At 39.7% G+C, this 13032-nt stretch overlaps 1 protein-coding gene across 1 annotated transcript in view; it reads right to left on the reverse strand.

Annotated features, from left to right (window-relative positions):
* Nucleotides 1-13032, reverse strand: part of IFT52 (intraflagellar transport 52) — a 33301-nt gene that overhangs the window by 18118 nt on the left and 2151 nt on the right. The window contains exons 3-7 of the mRNA XM_007077733.3: nt 12204-12291; nt 8460-8589; nt 8105-8180; nt 6953-7024; nt 1321-1447 (exon numbers count right to left, since the gene is read on the reverse strand). Coding sequence (XP_007077795.1) covers nt 1321-1447; nt 6953-7024; nt 8105-8180; nt 8460-8589; nt 12204-12291 — 493 coding nt within the window. The remainder of the gene's footprint in view (nt 1-1320; nt 1448-6952; nt 7025-8104; nt 8181-8459; nt 8590-12203; nt 12292-13032) is intronic.

Raw genomic sequence — 13032 nt, forward strand, 5'->3', positions numbered from 1 at the left:
AACTTAAAAGTGACAGGCAACATCCTCTCTGAAAGATTGTATTTATAAGGCAGGACTAAACACCTGTTAGGAAAACAGGCTTTAAATAGTTAGGCAATGGGCAGATGATAATCTCATGAGTTCAAGAAGAATCACCACAGTTAGCATAGAACTCTGTATCTAATAGATGCTTCATAAAAATCCACTAATTAAGCCAGGTAGAATCTCTGTGTTAAAAAATAAAAAAATAATTATAGTTCTGGTATTACACTACCAGAGGCCCCTTAAGACAGTGTCTCATTACTTTTGTGCCTACTAAGTGACAGTTTATGTAGACCAATTATTTCCACATCTTAAATCATTTAATACTTTAATTTTAAAGAAATATTTCCAGTTTTTTGGGAAAGAATAACAACCATAATAACTATTTTGAATTTTGTCTAAATATCACTTTCAAACACAGCATAGATATTTATTTACTTTCTAATAAAATGAGGTCAGAGCTTTTAAATATGGAAGGGAAAAATACCTAAATCCCACAAAGAAAAATAGGATATGAGGAACTAAAGAAAAACTGGGAGGTCAGCTGGTGATTGGTAGACAAATAAAGGTGAATTCAGCAAAACACGAATTAAAAGGCAGTGGTGGGGCACCTGGGTGGCTCGGTTGAATGTCTGACTTCGGCTCAGGTCATGATCTCATGGCTTGTGGGTTCAAGCCCCGCATCGGGCTCTGTGCTGACAGCTCGGAGCCTGGAGCCTGCTTCAGATTCTGTGTCTCCGTCTCTCTCTGCCCCTCCCCCACTCATGTTCTCTCTGTTTCTCAAAAATAAATATTAAAAAAAATTTTTTTAAGGCAGTGGATAAGTGGGGTCGCAATGAGAGGGGCTATGTCCTCTGGGACTACATGCTCCCACATTTTGTGGGGTCTCCAGGATGACAACTAGTCTTCTGACATGTTGCTCTGGGACAAACTAAAATAAAGGCAGCACAATTCTCTGTGTTTTGGTATAGTTTGTTAACTCAACCTTTCCCTGAATGGGTCCTCTTACACTCAGAATGACAGCCTGTAGTTACAGACGGTTATAATACAGACAGCCTCATGCTACAGTGGAATAGCTGTGGATTTAGAATGATAAGAGCTGGGTTTAAGTCTTGAATCCATCGATTATTGGACGATCTGCTATTTCCCCATAAGTAAAGTATAGTTAATTGAAGTACTACCTCACAGGGCTGTTGTAAAGACCAATGAGAAAATACATGAAACCCCTCTGGAAATAGTAGTTTTTGTTATTTCAATAATAAAAATAACATATCCACCCATATCTAAGAAAGGCTGTACCTTCGAGTGATAGAAAGCCAGAATGGGTCTGTTCAGCGGGAAACAGACAGAGCCTGTGGACAGAACAGCCACTGCTGGTTTCATGACACTCAACGTGGCACCAAAAGGATAGACAAAGGTGAGAGCCCTGTAAGAAATGAAAGAAATCATCAAAATTTTTTTTAAAATGAATAAAAATTTTTTGAACATAATCTCAGTGCTTCTTGAACAATTCAAAATCAAACACAAAATTAAAAAAAAAACACGTAAAAAAAATTTTCTCTAAGCTTTAGTTTGTTAACTCAAAAACTGGTATAACTCTAGCTACTGGTTTAATAAAGCATTTAAAAATATATCAATGTAAATTAACAACTTCTCATTGTATGTGTAAATGACTGTAACTAGAAGAACTAAAGAAATCCCTATGGAGGAGGAGGAGGAGGAGGAAGAGGAGTCTCATCTAAGAGCTGAACTAGAGCAATAAATGAGCTTGCTCTGTGTGACAATGTCTTCCAGGTAAACATTTTCCTCTTCCTTAGAGATCTGACTGGTGTTATCTCCAGGAATGAGTGGCTGTCATTAGAAGGCTGTGTTACCAGTGAGTACTTATGTGAATAAAGACCTGCTACACAGACCTGCCTTGGAGTCGTTCCCCTACTGTGTCCTAACAAGACCTAAGAGTATCTAGAGTGAATCAGTCTGACTTGAGGCAATGTACTCCTGGAAAGGGTATAGGATGGTGGAGGAGGGGGGGGAGGGGCGGGTAAGGGTGGGATGCAGACCCTGCAGTATGGACAACCCCTGCAGGAGGGGTTAAGGTTTTACTGAAAGTAAGATGGAGCTCTGCAAAGGTAGTTATTTGAAGGAAGTGCTCTCAGAATGGAGAGCAACAGGAATCTTATAACAAAGCATAAAGTTAGAAATCGGCAGGGGGTGGGGGGAAGCACCCATGAAGAGCTCCCTATAAAGATAATGTTAATTTTCCTTTCTCTTAGACCAAGCTAAAACAATTTTCTTTTTAGCTTAAGTTCACAATGATTTCCTGCTAGTGTTAAGTCTTCCCCTCCCTTCAGTCAAGTCTCACCTATCCCTCTGACTTCTGTGTCATATTGTGGGTGAGAAGTGGCACCTGCCCCACATTCTCCATTCTCCCCTTTTCATCCCTACCCAAGCAGTAGCCCAGGGAAGGGGACCATAGGCCATGAATCCTAGGCCAGAAGCAGAAATAAATGAACAGTTGCCGGGGCGCCTGGGTGGTTCAGTCGGTTAAGCGTCCGACTTCAGCTTAGGTCACGATCTCGCGGTCCGTGAGTTCGAGCCCCGCGTATGGCTCTGGGCTGATGGCTCAGAGCCTGGAGCCTGCTTCCGATTCTGTGTCTCCCTCTCTCTCTGTCCCTCCTCCACTCATGCTCTGTCTCTCTATGTCTCAAAAATAAATAAACGTTAAAAAAAAATTAAAAAAAAAAAAATGAATAGCTGCCATGCAGGAAGAAAAGGGATGTGGGGAAAATGGTTACACGGATGTCGGTGCATATCCTTGCCCCACACTTTCCCCAAACGCACTCTAAGGAGATGATTCGCAAGGAGGAAGGGAGAACGGACACTTGAGTCATATGATGAAAACTGTCAGCTATTATTTATACTCCTCTATTTCTTTTATTATTACTAAGAAATCAATCAGACTGACATTTTGATAAGACTTTGAACATAAGGCTATACACCCATGCAAAAAACAAAAACAGGACTTTTCCAAACCACACACAAATGAGTAAGATTAGCAGACTGAATAACTGGGAAAGTGTATTCCCAACTTTAAATGTAAGGCCTTAGGGCCTTATATTGTAGAGGTCCTAAGGTGGGAATGAACGTAGTGTATTTAAGGAATTGAAACAAAGCCGGTGAGGCTACGGCTGAGAGAAGGGAAAAGGGACATGATAGAATATGGGCAAAATGAGAACCTGAGACTCCAATAGGTCAAGATATCTCCAAACATAAAGCACAACTAGTTCTCCACATTTCAAAGCCTGCCCAGAAAGTGCTGCTTCCAGGATGACCCAGAAAATAACCAACCAGCCCTCTGCCCTTCACAACTGAGGACATAATAATGCAACAGCAGGTAAGATACTATGTCATGTGCCTTACCAAGCACTTCTACAAGTATGGCCTCACTAGATTTTCCCAACAACTTTGTAAGATTCACATTGTCTCCATTACACAGACATGGGAACAGAAGCTAAGAGTAACTTGCCTGGGTCACCTTGCAAGTAAGACACAAAAATAAAAATTTTTACCTCCAAGTCCAAGTGCTTTTACCTACACCAACTGGATAAGCTGACACAAAGCTTAAGAATTAGATTATGATCGGGACACCTGGGTGGCTCAGTCAGTTGAGGATCTGACTTTGGCTTAGGTCGTGATCTCACAGTTTGTGAGTTTGAGCCCCGCATCGGGGCTAGCTGTTGTCAGTCTGTCAATGCAGAGCCCACTTCAGATCTTCTGTCTCCCCCTCTCTCTCTGCCCCTCCCCTGCACAGTGAAGGAAACAATCAGCAAAACTAAAAGCCAATGGAATGGGAGAAGATATTTGCAAACGACATATCAGATAAAAGGTTACTATCCAAAATCTATAAACTCAACACCCAAAAAACAAATAATCCAGTAGAGAAATGGGCAAAAGACATGAATAGACACTTTTCCAATGAAGACATCCAGATGGCTAACAGACACATGAAAAGATGCTCAACATCACTCATCATCAGGGAAATACAAATCAAAACCACAATGAGAGACCACCTCACACCTGTCAGGATGGCTAACATTAACAAGTCAGGCAACAACAGATGTTGGCGAGGATGTGGAGAAAGAGGATCTCTTTTGCACTGCTGGTGGGAATGCAAACTGGTGCAGCCACTCTGGAAAACAGTATGCAGGTTCCTCAAAAAATTAAAAATAGAACTACCCTACAACCCAGCAATTGCACTACTAGGTATTTATCCAAAGTATACAGGCGTGCTGTTTCGAAGGGACACATGCACCACAATGTTTATAGTAGCACTACTGACAATAGCCAAAGTACAGAAAGAGCCCAAATGTCTGTCGGCTGATGAATGCATAAAGATATGGTAAGTATATACAATGGAATATTACTCGACAATATAAAAGAATGAGATCTTGCCATTTGCAACAACATGGATGGAACCAGAGTATATTACGCTAAATGAAATTGGTCAGTCAGAGAAAGACAAATATCATATGACTTAACTCGTATGTGGAATTTAAGACACAAAACAGATGAACATAGGGGCGCCTGGGTGGCTCAGTCGGTTAAGTGTCTGACTTCAGCTCAGGTCATGATCTCACGGTTCGTGAGTTTGAGCCCCGTGTTGGGCTCTGTGCTGACAGCTCAGAGCCTGGAGCCTGCTTCAGATTCTGTATCTTCCTCTCTGTCTGCCCCTCTCCCACTCATGCTCTGTCTCTCTCTCTCTCAAAAATAAATAAACATTTAAAAAAAAATTAAAAAAAGAAAAAAAACACATGAGCATAAAGGAAGGGAAGCAAAAATAATATAAAAACAGGGAGGGGGACAAAACATAAGAGACTCTTAAATACAGAGAACAAACTGAGGGTTGCTAGAGTGATTTTGGGTGGGGGGACAGGCTAAATGGGCAAGGGGCATTAAGGAGGATACTTGTTAGGATGAGCACTGGGTGTTATATGTAGGTGATGAATTACTGGATTCTACTCCTGAATTTATTGTACTATATGTTAACTAACTTGGACATAAATTTTAAAAAATTAGATTATGGTTCTTGAATATCAATAATATTAACTCTATGATATATATTGCCATACATTTTTCCCCTTTACTTTACCTTGGTTTTATCCTAAGAAAGATCTTCCCTACTCTAAGATTATAAAATATTCGCCCATACTTTTTTTGTAGTACTTTTATGGTTTTATATTTTTAACATTTAAACTTTTAATCCATCTGAAATATATGAGTGTGTTGTGAAAATGGAAATATTTTGTCAAATGGTTACCCACAATTGTGCTATCCATTCTCCAATAGTTTGTAACGTCACTTTTACTATAAACTAATAATTCCCACCTCTCATATATATTGAGTCTGATTCTAATTTATTTATTTTTCACTATTTCTGTGTTAGTACCACATTATTTTAATCACTAGAGTTTTATAATATGCTTTAAGTCCATAAAATGTTCAAGTCCTATGGGGTGAAATACCTCAAAATAGAAAGGTAAACTGGAAAAAATATCTGCAACACAGGGAAGTCTTATAAATGCATAAGAAAAGACAAACCATCACAATAAAAATGGGCATAAAGTAGTGAAGAGGAAATTCACAGAAGAAATGCAATCAGCCAAAAGATTTTAAAGGTCATCCTACTCAGTAATAATCAAAGAAATGCAAATTAAAAGAAAGAGATATCACCTTCACTAGAATACTGCAAGCTGGCAAGAGAGGAAAAAGGAGCACGTTCATAGGGACAATAAGTGCTATAGACTACCTGGAGGGCAATTTACCGAAGTATCACATTTGGCAATGCATCAGTTGGAAAACCCTTGACCCAGAGGTTCTAATGCTATGAATCTAGCCTTACTAAAATATCTGTATAAGTGCACAAAAATTGTACATACAAAGACATTCACCAAGTGCTTCATTTATAGTAACAAATATAAAATTCTGTTTGTAATATCAACATGGAGCAGAAGTTCAGAGTACAGGCCATGGAGCAGAAGTTTAAAACTAAGTTCTGACACTTATTAGTCAAGTGAGCTTGGGCAATTAACCTCTCTGGTATCTCGTCTATAATCTTAGTGTGTTGTTGTGATGATTAGAAAGAGGTAAAAATTCCTGTCACAGAGTAAGTGTTCAATAAACGTTAGGTTTAACTATTAAAACAAAATATCACCAGGGCTCCTGACTGGCTCAGTCAAAAGAGCATGCAACTCTTGATCTTAGGGTCATGAGTTCAAGCCCCACGTTGGGGGTAGAGATTAAGTAAAAACTTTAAAATAAATAAATGAATACATAAATACATAAAGCAAAATGTCATAAATGACCTAAATGTTCAATAATAGGAGATTGGTTAGATAACTTAGAATAACTCAAATTTAATCTAGTCATTAAAAGGATATGGTACCTATCTGTATTTTTATATATGAAAAAAATCTAGAAATCTAAATACCATAGTATTAAGAATAATTGTCTTGGGGCGCCTGGGTGGCTCAGTCGGTTGAGTGTCCGACTTCAGCTCAGGTCACGATCTCGCAGTTTGTGAGTTCGAGCCCCGCATCGGGCTCTGTGCTGACAGCTCGGAGCCTAGTGCCTGCTTCGGATTCTGTGTCTCCCTCTCTCTCTGCCCCTCCCCCACCCACACTCTGTCTCTCTCTCCTTCAAAAATAAATAAACATTAAAAAAAAAGTAAAAAAAAAAGAATAATTATCTTTGGGGAAAGGAGCATACAATTTACAGTGGAGGGCTTCTATTTTCTTCCTTTGAACTATTCACAATGTTTTTTTTGGTAAGAATGACTTTTGTAATCAGAAATGAAAACTCTTCACTTTGAAAAAGAAAACTCTTTAAAATGATAAATACATCCTCTTTAGGTAGCCTCAGAAAACACACTCACTGGGCATTGTTTCCACTGCTCTCCTCATCAATGATTCCAGGCACAGCCTTCCCTGCAGCTCGGCTGATTTCCCTTGAAGAAAAAAAATCTAGTAAACAAAATATTTTTAGAATTTCACACCCCATTCATTAATAATAAGTATGAATGAACTGCAAGCATTTTTCAGACTTGTTCAAAATGTAATTCTTGAAACTTAAATAAAGGTACATCTATACACCTACACCACTTTGTGTAGCTTGCAAAAGTTAACATTAAAATATGAGGATCAGTGCTTTCTTGACTCCTGAGGGAAGGATCAATATACTAGACCACATTCTAGACTAGACCCACATTCTAGTCCTATATTCTAGACTCCATATCATCAGACTCAGCAGAGTGCCTGGCATGTAGCGAATTCAAGCGTGGAATGAAAATTTTTGAATATAGGGAAAAGCTCACAGAGGCCACCTGATGGTGTTCCTCTCATGCATTCATTTCCCACTTCGCCAAAGCCCCTAATTTATCCTCTAAGATCCCAGTAAATCAGAAAAAAAATTAACTTCATCCCAGGCTCCAGGGGTAGAGAATATGACCTCGCCATACCATCAGGGTATTCTATGTCTCCTGCCACAGTGACCAGTTCAGGATGGGCATGTGGCCTAGGCCAGCTCCACCAGAGCAAACTGCAGGACTACTCTTGCTGGGAACGCTGTGACCAAGACAGGCTCTCATGATGTGGCGTGCAGATATAAATTTGGGAACTGCTAAAACTATTGAGCCCACAAAGGAGAGCAACGCCAAGAGAACTGGAGTGCAATGGAACTGGAGCCCGACAACATCATGAATTTTCAATCCACACCCTAACCCTGCCCTATTTCTGGGCTTTTCAATGACATGAATCAGTAAAGTCTCTTTATTGTTTAATCCCATTTGAATAGGGTTTTCTGTGCTTATAGCTGAGTGCATTAACTGACAAAAAGGTGAATGTGGAATAAGGTTTCAAAAGATGGGAGGAATGTAACTTGAGGAATGAGAAGTAATACAATAAAATAAATTACAATATAGTGGAATAAAACAAAAAGGCAAGAAAGGGCCAGCGAAAAGAATGTGTGAGAAGAGAGGAGAGAAGATAGGAATTATTTGTAAAAACATTTCTGCTTTCAACATGCTTACCTATTCAAGACTCCATTGGAAACCAGAGCTTCTTTAGGATGGAAATACTTATAATATACATTTCTAACCACAGCATCTTTAAAGGGCAAAGAGAGGAAGTTGCACCTTAATTAGAAATAGGTTTGATATCAGATGAATACAAACTTGACCTGTAAGAAACCCTGGAACTCTGTTGCAATTCCTCCCACTTTATAAATGGAAAAAGCCCCAGAAGCCTCAGACCGCCACTGAGATCAGAATGCCGGACCATGCACCCTCAGCCCAGGGCTCTTCCCATTGTACTATTAGGTCCAGAGGACTACAGTATGTATAATAAATAGGAAACGGCTACCTCTACTAAAATGATAATAATTACCATTATTAATCATGATTCCATATTCTTCCAGGAGAAAGTTAATATTGGTGTCGTATCTGGATTCCCCACCCTCTCCTAGCATCACAAGGATATCACCACCACCATCAAGGTATTTCTTCAGGACTTCAAACTACATAAAAGAAAAAAAAAAATCTATGAATATACCCCAAAGACTTCTGTCCAAAGTACTATGAAGAAAAATAAATAAATCTATGAGGCACTTAAATATAAACATCTGTAAGATATATAAAATTTACTCTCTATGTAGGATTTCAAGCTTGTTTTTAAGTACAAAGTTCCAAAATACTCAAACTGAATTGACATTTTCCACACTGACTATCTGGAAAGCAAACTCAAAGTGGAAAGTATTAGCTAAAAGAAGCTCACAGGTCATTGAGCAGCATCCCCGGTCTCAATCTACCAGATGCCAATTGCACCTACCCTCTCCTGCCAACAACCAACGAGGTCTTCAGACATGGCCAAATGTCCCCTGGGGCCAGGGGAGAGTGTGTAGAAAAAAATCACCCATGGTTGAACACTATCACTCCAGACCATACCTTGCCCTGCCAGCCACGGACTCAGGATGAGAGTATTGTACACCACCCCCAGGGAGCAATTCTGGTCAAGTCACTGACTGATCAAGCCCTAGTGAGAAATGCATGGCATCTGCTTATCTTCTAGGAAGCTCTCTCTTGTTTTCACAAAGCTAGAGAAGGGAGAAAAATCTAGGGCTGACCTTGCTGACCCAGCCTGAGAAAACCTGGGGTGAGTGGTCTAGACCAATAGTCCCTCAACTTTCCTCAAGCACCCCAACAGCAAATAATGTGAAAAGTAAAGTATGTATATTTATATAATTATAGAACATCCTCCCAAAAAGGAAAAATGTGAAGGATAATAAAGATATGACAAATATCATTTCCCCCTGGCACCTCAGTGATTGATCACACACATCCCACTTTGGAAACCACTGGCCCAGCCCAGCTTTGCTACAGACAAACCTTTGTGCTCTTGCACACTCCCTGGATTTCCTTCTCTCTCCCAGCCCCCCAAATATAGAAGACATAGTGCAACAGTTAACGTCACCAAGGGGGCTTGCTCCCAAATGAGACATAATTTCACAGATCCTGAACTCTGCACAAGACTGTGCCCTTCATGGGGATCCTACATACCTATTTAGCCTTTGTTTCAAAATGTGGAATATCAAGAGGTGCTCTAATGTATGTATGCTCAAGCAGTAACAAACTGATATTCTTCTAGTGTTTATACACCAAAACATTGACAATTTGAAGTACACATGTTCTTTTATAACTCATTTTTTTTAACTACATTACAGTTGAGACACTTTTTTCAATGGTGGTGGGTTATATTACCTGGGCTTTTCAATTCAGAATAAAAAGGTGTATGTAAGTGATGAATCACTGAATTCTACTCCTGAAACCAATGTTGCACTGCATGTTAACTAAAATTTAAATTAAAAATAAAATAAAATAAAAAAGTTAAAAGTGCTTCTGCCTTTCCTTCCTACCTCGTTCCACCTCTAAAGTGAAGGCAAGGTGCCAGGAACTGGTCTGGTGTGAGAACATTTTATTAGGCTAAATATGCCTCTCAAGGAATTCTACCATTTGGAAGCCACTGCCTTCCATCTCTAAGAGCTCGAAGTAAGGTTTGACCTAGTGCCTGTTCCCTCTTGGGGAAAGGACCAGGCACCTATCTCTGACCCTCTTTCCAGATGCCCTGGCTTTCCTGACACTGCCTGCTCCTCAGCAAAACCTCCTCACGTCTCTTTGTCTTCACTAGCTGGAGAAGGGAAGTTGGGGGGGGGAGGGGAGTCGGGGAGGAGGAGAAGGGAGGTAGCGTGTAGCGTGAGGCCACTCCAAATCAACGGGGAATATGGAATATAGTATTCCTTTGCAGGCCACTGCACACTGTGTGTACATTTCCCTCAGGCTCTCACTGGGTGGGGGCAGCTGGCCACCTCCATGCTCCTAATAGGAATTCCTGTTCCTTCTCTCAATGAACCTGATCAGTTATGTCTCTTCTCAGGTGACAAGGTGGCCTTGCAGTAGGGTCAACAAACAAAAGAACAGAAATGCTTCCCTGTGGACCTCCTCCCTATGTCCCCATCCAAAGTCAGAGCAGAAGACTGGACCACACCGGTGCCACCCTGCCACCACCTCCCTACTCCCCACAACCCTCCCTGAGCACCAAAGCACTTTCACATCTCTGTGAGAAAGGCTCTTGCTGTGTTCTGGGGTTTCTGTTTAGTTGTGGTAAAATACACATAACATAAAATTTACCATCTTAACTATTAAGTAGTGTTAGGTAGTGTTAAGCACATTCACATTATTTGCAACCATCACCACAATCCATCCCTAAAACTCTTTTCATCTTGCAAAACCGAAGCTCAAGACCCATTAAACAACTCCCCATTTCCCCCTCCTCGAACACTGGCTACCTCGATTTTTTTTTCTTTTAGTTTATTTATTTAAATTCAAGTTAGTTAACATACACTGTAGTACTGGTTTCAGAAGTAGAACCCAGTGATTCATCATTTACATATAACACCCAGTGCTCATCCCAGCAAGTGGCCTCCTTAAAGCCCATCACCCATTTAGCTCATCTCCCCACCCACCTCCCTCCAACAACCCTCACAGTTTGTTCTCTATCCTTAAGAGTCTCTTATGGTTTGTTTCTCTGTTTTTATCTTATTATTCCTTCCCTTCCCCTATGTTCATCTGTTTTGTTTCTTAAATTCCACATATGAATGAAATCATAGGATATTTGTCTTTCTCTGACTTATTTCCCTTAGCATAATACACTCTAGTTCTATAGAGACTGAAGATGACAGAAAGAAATGGAAAAAACATTCCATGTACATGGATTGGAAGAACAAAGACTGTTAAGATGTCTATACTACCCAAAGCAATGTACACATTCAATGCAATCTCTATCAAAATACCACAATTCTAACTTTATATGAATTTGACTACTCTAGATATGTCGTATAAATGGCATCATACAGTACTGGTCTTTTTGTAACTGGCTTATTTCACTTAGCCTAACATCCTCAATATTCACCCATGGTGTAGCATGTATCAGAATTGCCTCTCTTTTTAAGGCTGAATAGTAATTTATCACATGTATGCCACATTTTGTTTATCCATTCATCTGTTGGTAGACTTAGGTTGCTTCTGCCTGTTGGCTATTGTGAACAATGCTGCTTTAGACATGAATGTACAAATAGCTCTTTGAGATTCTGCTTTCAATTTTTTTGGATATATATCTAGAAGTAGGATTGCTGGATCATATGATAATTCTATTTTTAATTGTTGAGGCACTGCCATGCTGTTTTCCATAATGGCTGTGCCATTTTACCTTTTCATCAACAGTGCACATGGGTTCCAATTTCTCTACATTTTTACCAATACTTGTGTTCTGGGTTTTACGTTTATCTTTGTCTACTCTATGAAATAGAATTAAAAACAGCTTAAATTTAAAAGGAATTTTCCTATTTTCAAATGTGGCAAACAAGTATGGCTAGTATTTAATTAGTCTCAACTATGTGTCTGGCACTTTATATGCATTATCTCAGTTAATGATCACAACAACTCCACGATGAAAAAAGAGATGAAAGTGATTACCTTAAGGTGATACAGTGTATGGTGAAGTGGGATTCATATCCGGAATTTCAGAGCTCATCTGCCAACCATCTCATTGTATTTCTTCTTTTTGGATATTACTTACCTCAGCTGCAGTAAATTTTTCCCTTGGCCCAGCTGTAATCCACAGTTTCACCCCAATTAGCTTCTCAGATGTGATTTCATCTTTTAAACTAGAAATAGGATTTTTAAAGTGTTAGATCCATAATTTAAAGCAATTTATGAATTACTCTAGCCTCTAGACTGTATGGAACCAGAGGCCACAGAGGCCCAGAGATGAAGGGATTTAGAGGTATCAGGTACAGCCTCTCTCCCAAAGTGAGAATCCCCTCAACAGGCTTGTCTGAGATCAGCCTCTGCTCAAATACTTCCCCTAGGCCAAGATGCCCAAATTAAACATACAAGAGTATAAAGAGTCCTCCAACTACTAATTCAATCAACTCTACATTAGTTTGTATAATTACATAGCCTTACCCATTAAGAAAAACCATTTACACACACAACAAAGGCAGAGAGGAATTCTCATCTTTCCTTTCCCTAAACTGAAGTATTGCCCGAAGTTAAAATATGGAGAAAGCCTCTAACCTCTTAAAAAGTTGTGTATGTATAATTAGAATAATTATTTGATTTGTGATTTGGGGGACAACTTAATATACTAATTGCCAACTTTAAAAAAATATGTTTTTATAATAATTTATTTACTTTTTTTTTTTTTTTTGAGAAGCAGCGAGCAAGCAGAGGAGAGGGGCAGAGGAAGAGAGAGAATCTCAAGTAGATTCCACGCTCAGTGAGGGGCCCAACGTAGGGCTCAATCCCATGACCCTGGGGTCATGACTGGAGTCGAAATCAGGAGTCGGATGCTCAACCAACTGACCCACCCAGGCGCCTCTATAATCAATTTATTTACTTCTGAA

This window comes from Panthera tigris, chromosome A3 (assembly GCF_018350195.1).
Source record: "Panthera tigris isolate Pti1 chromosome A3, P.tigris_Pti1_mat1.1, whole genome shotgun sequence".
Classification (NCBI taxonomy): domain Eukaryota; kingdom Metazoa; phylum Chordata; class Mammalia; order Carnivora; family Felidae; genus Panthera; species Panthera tigris.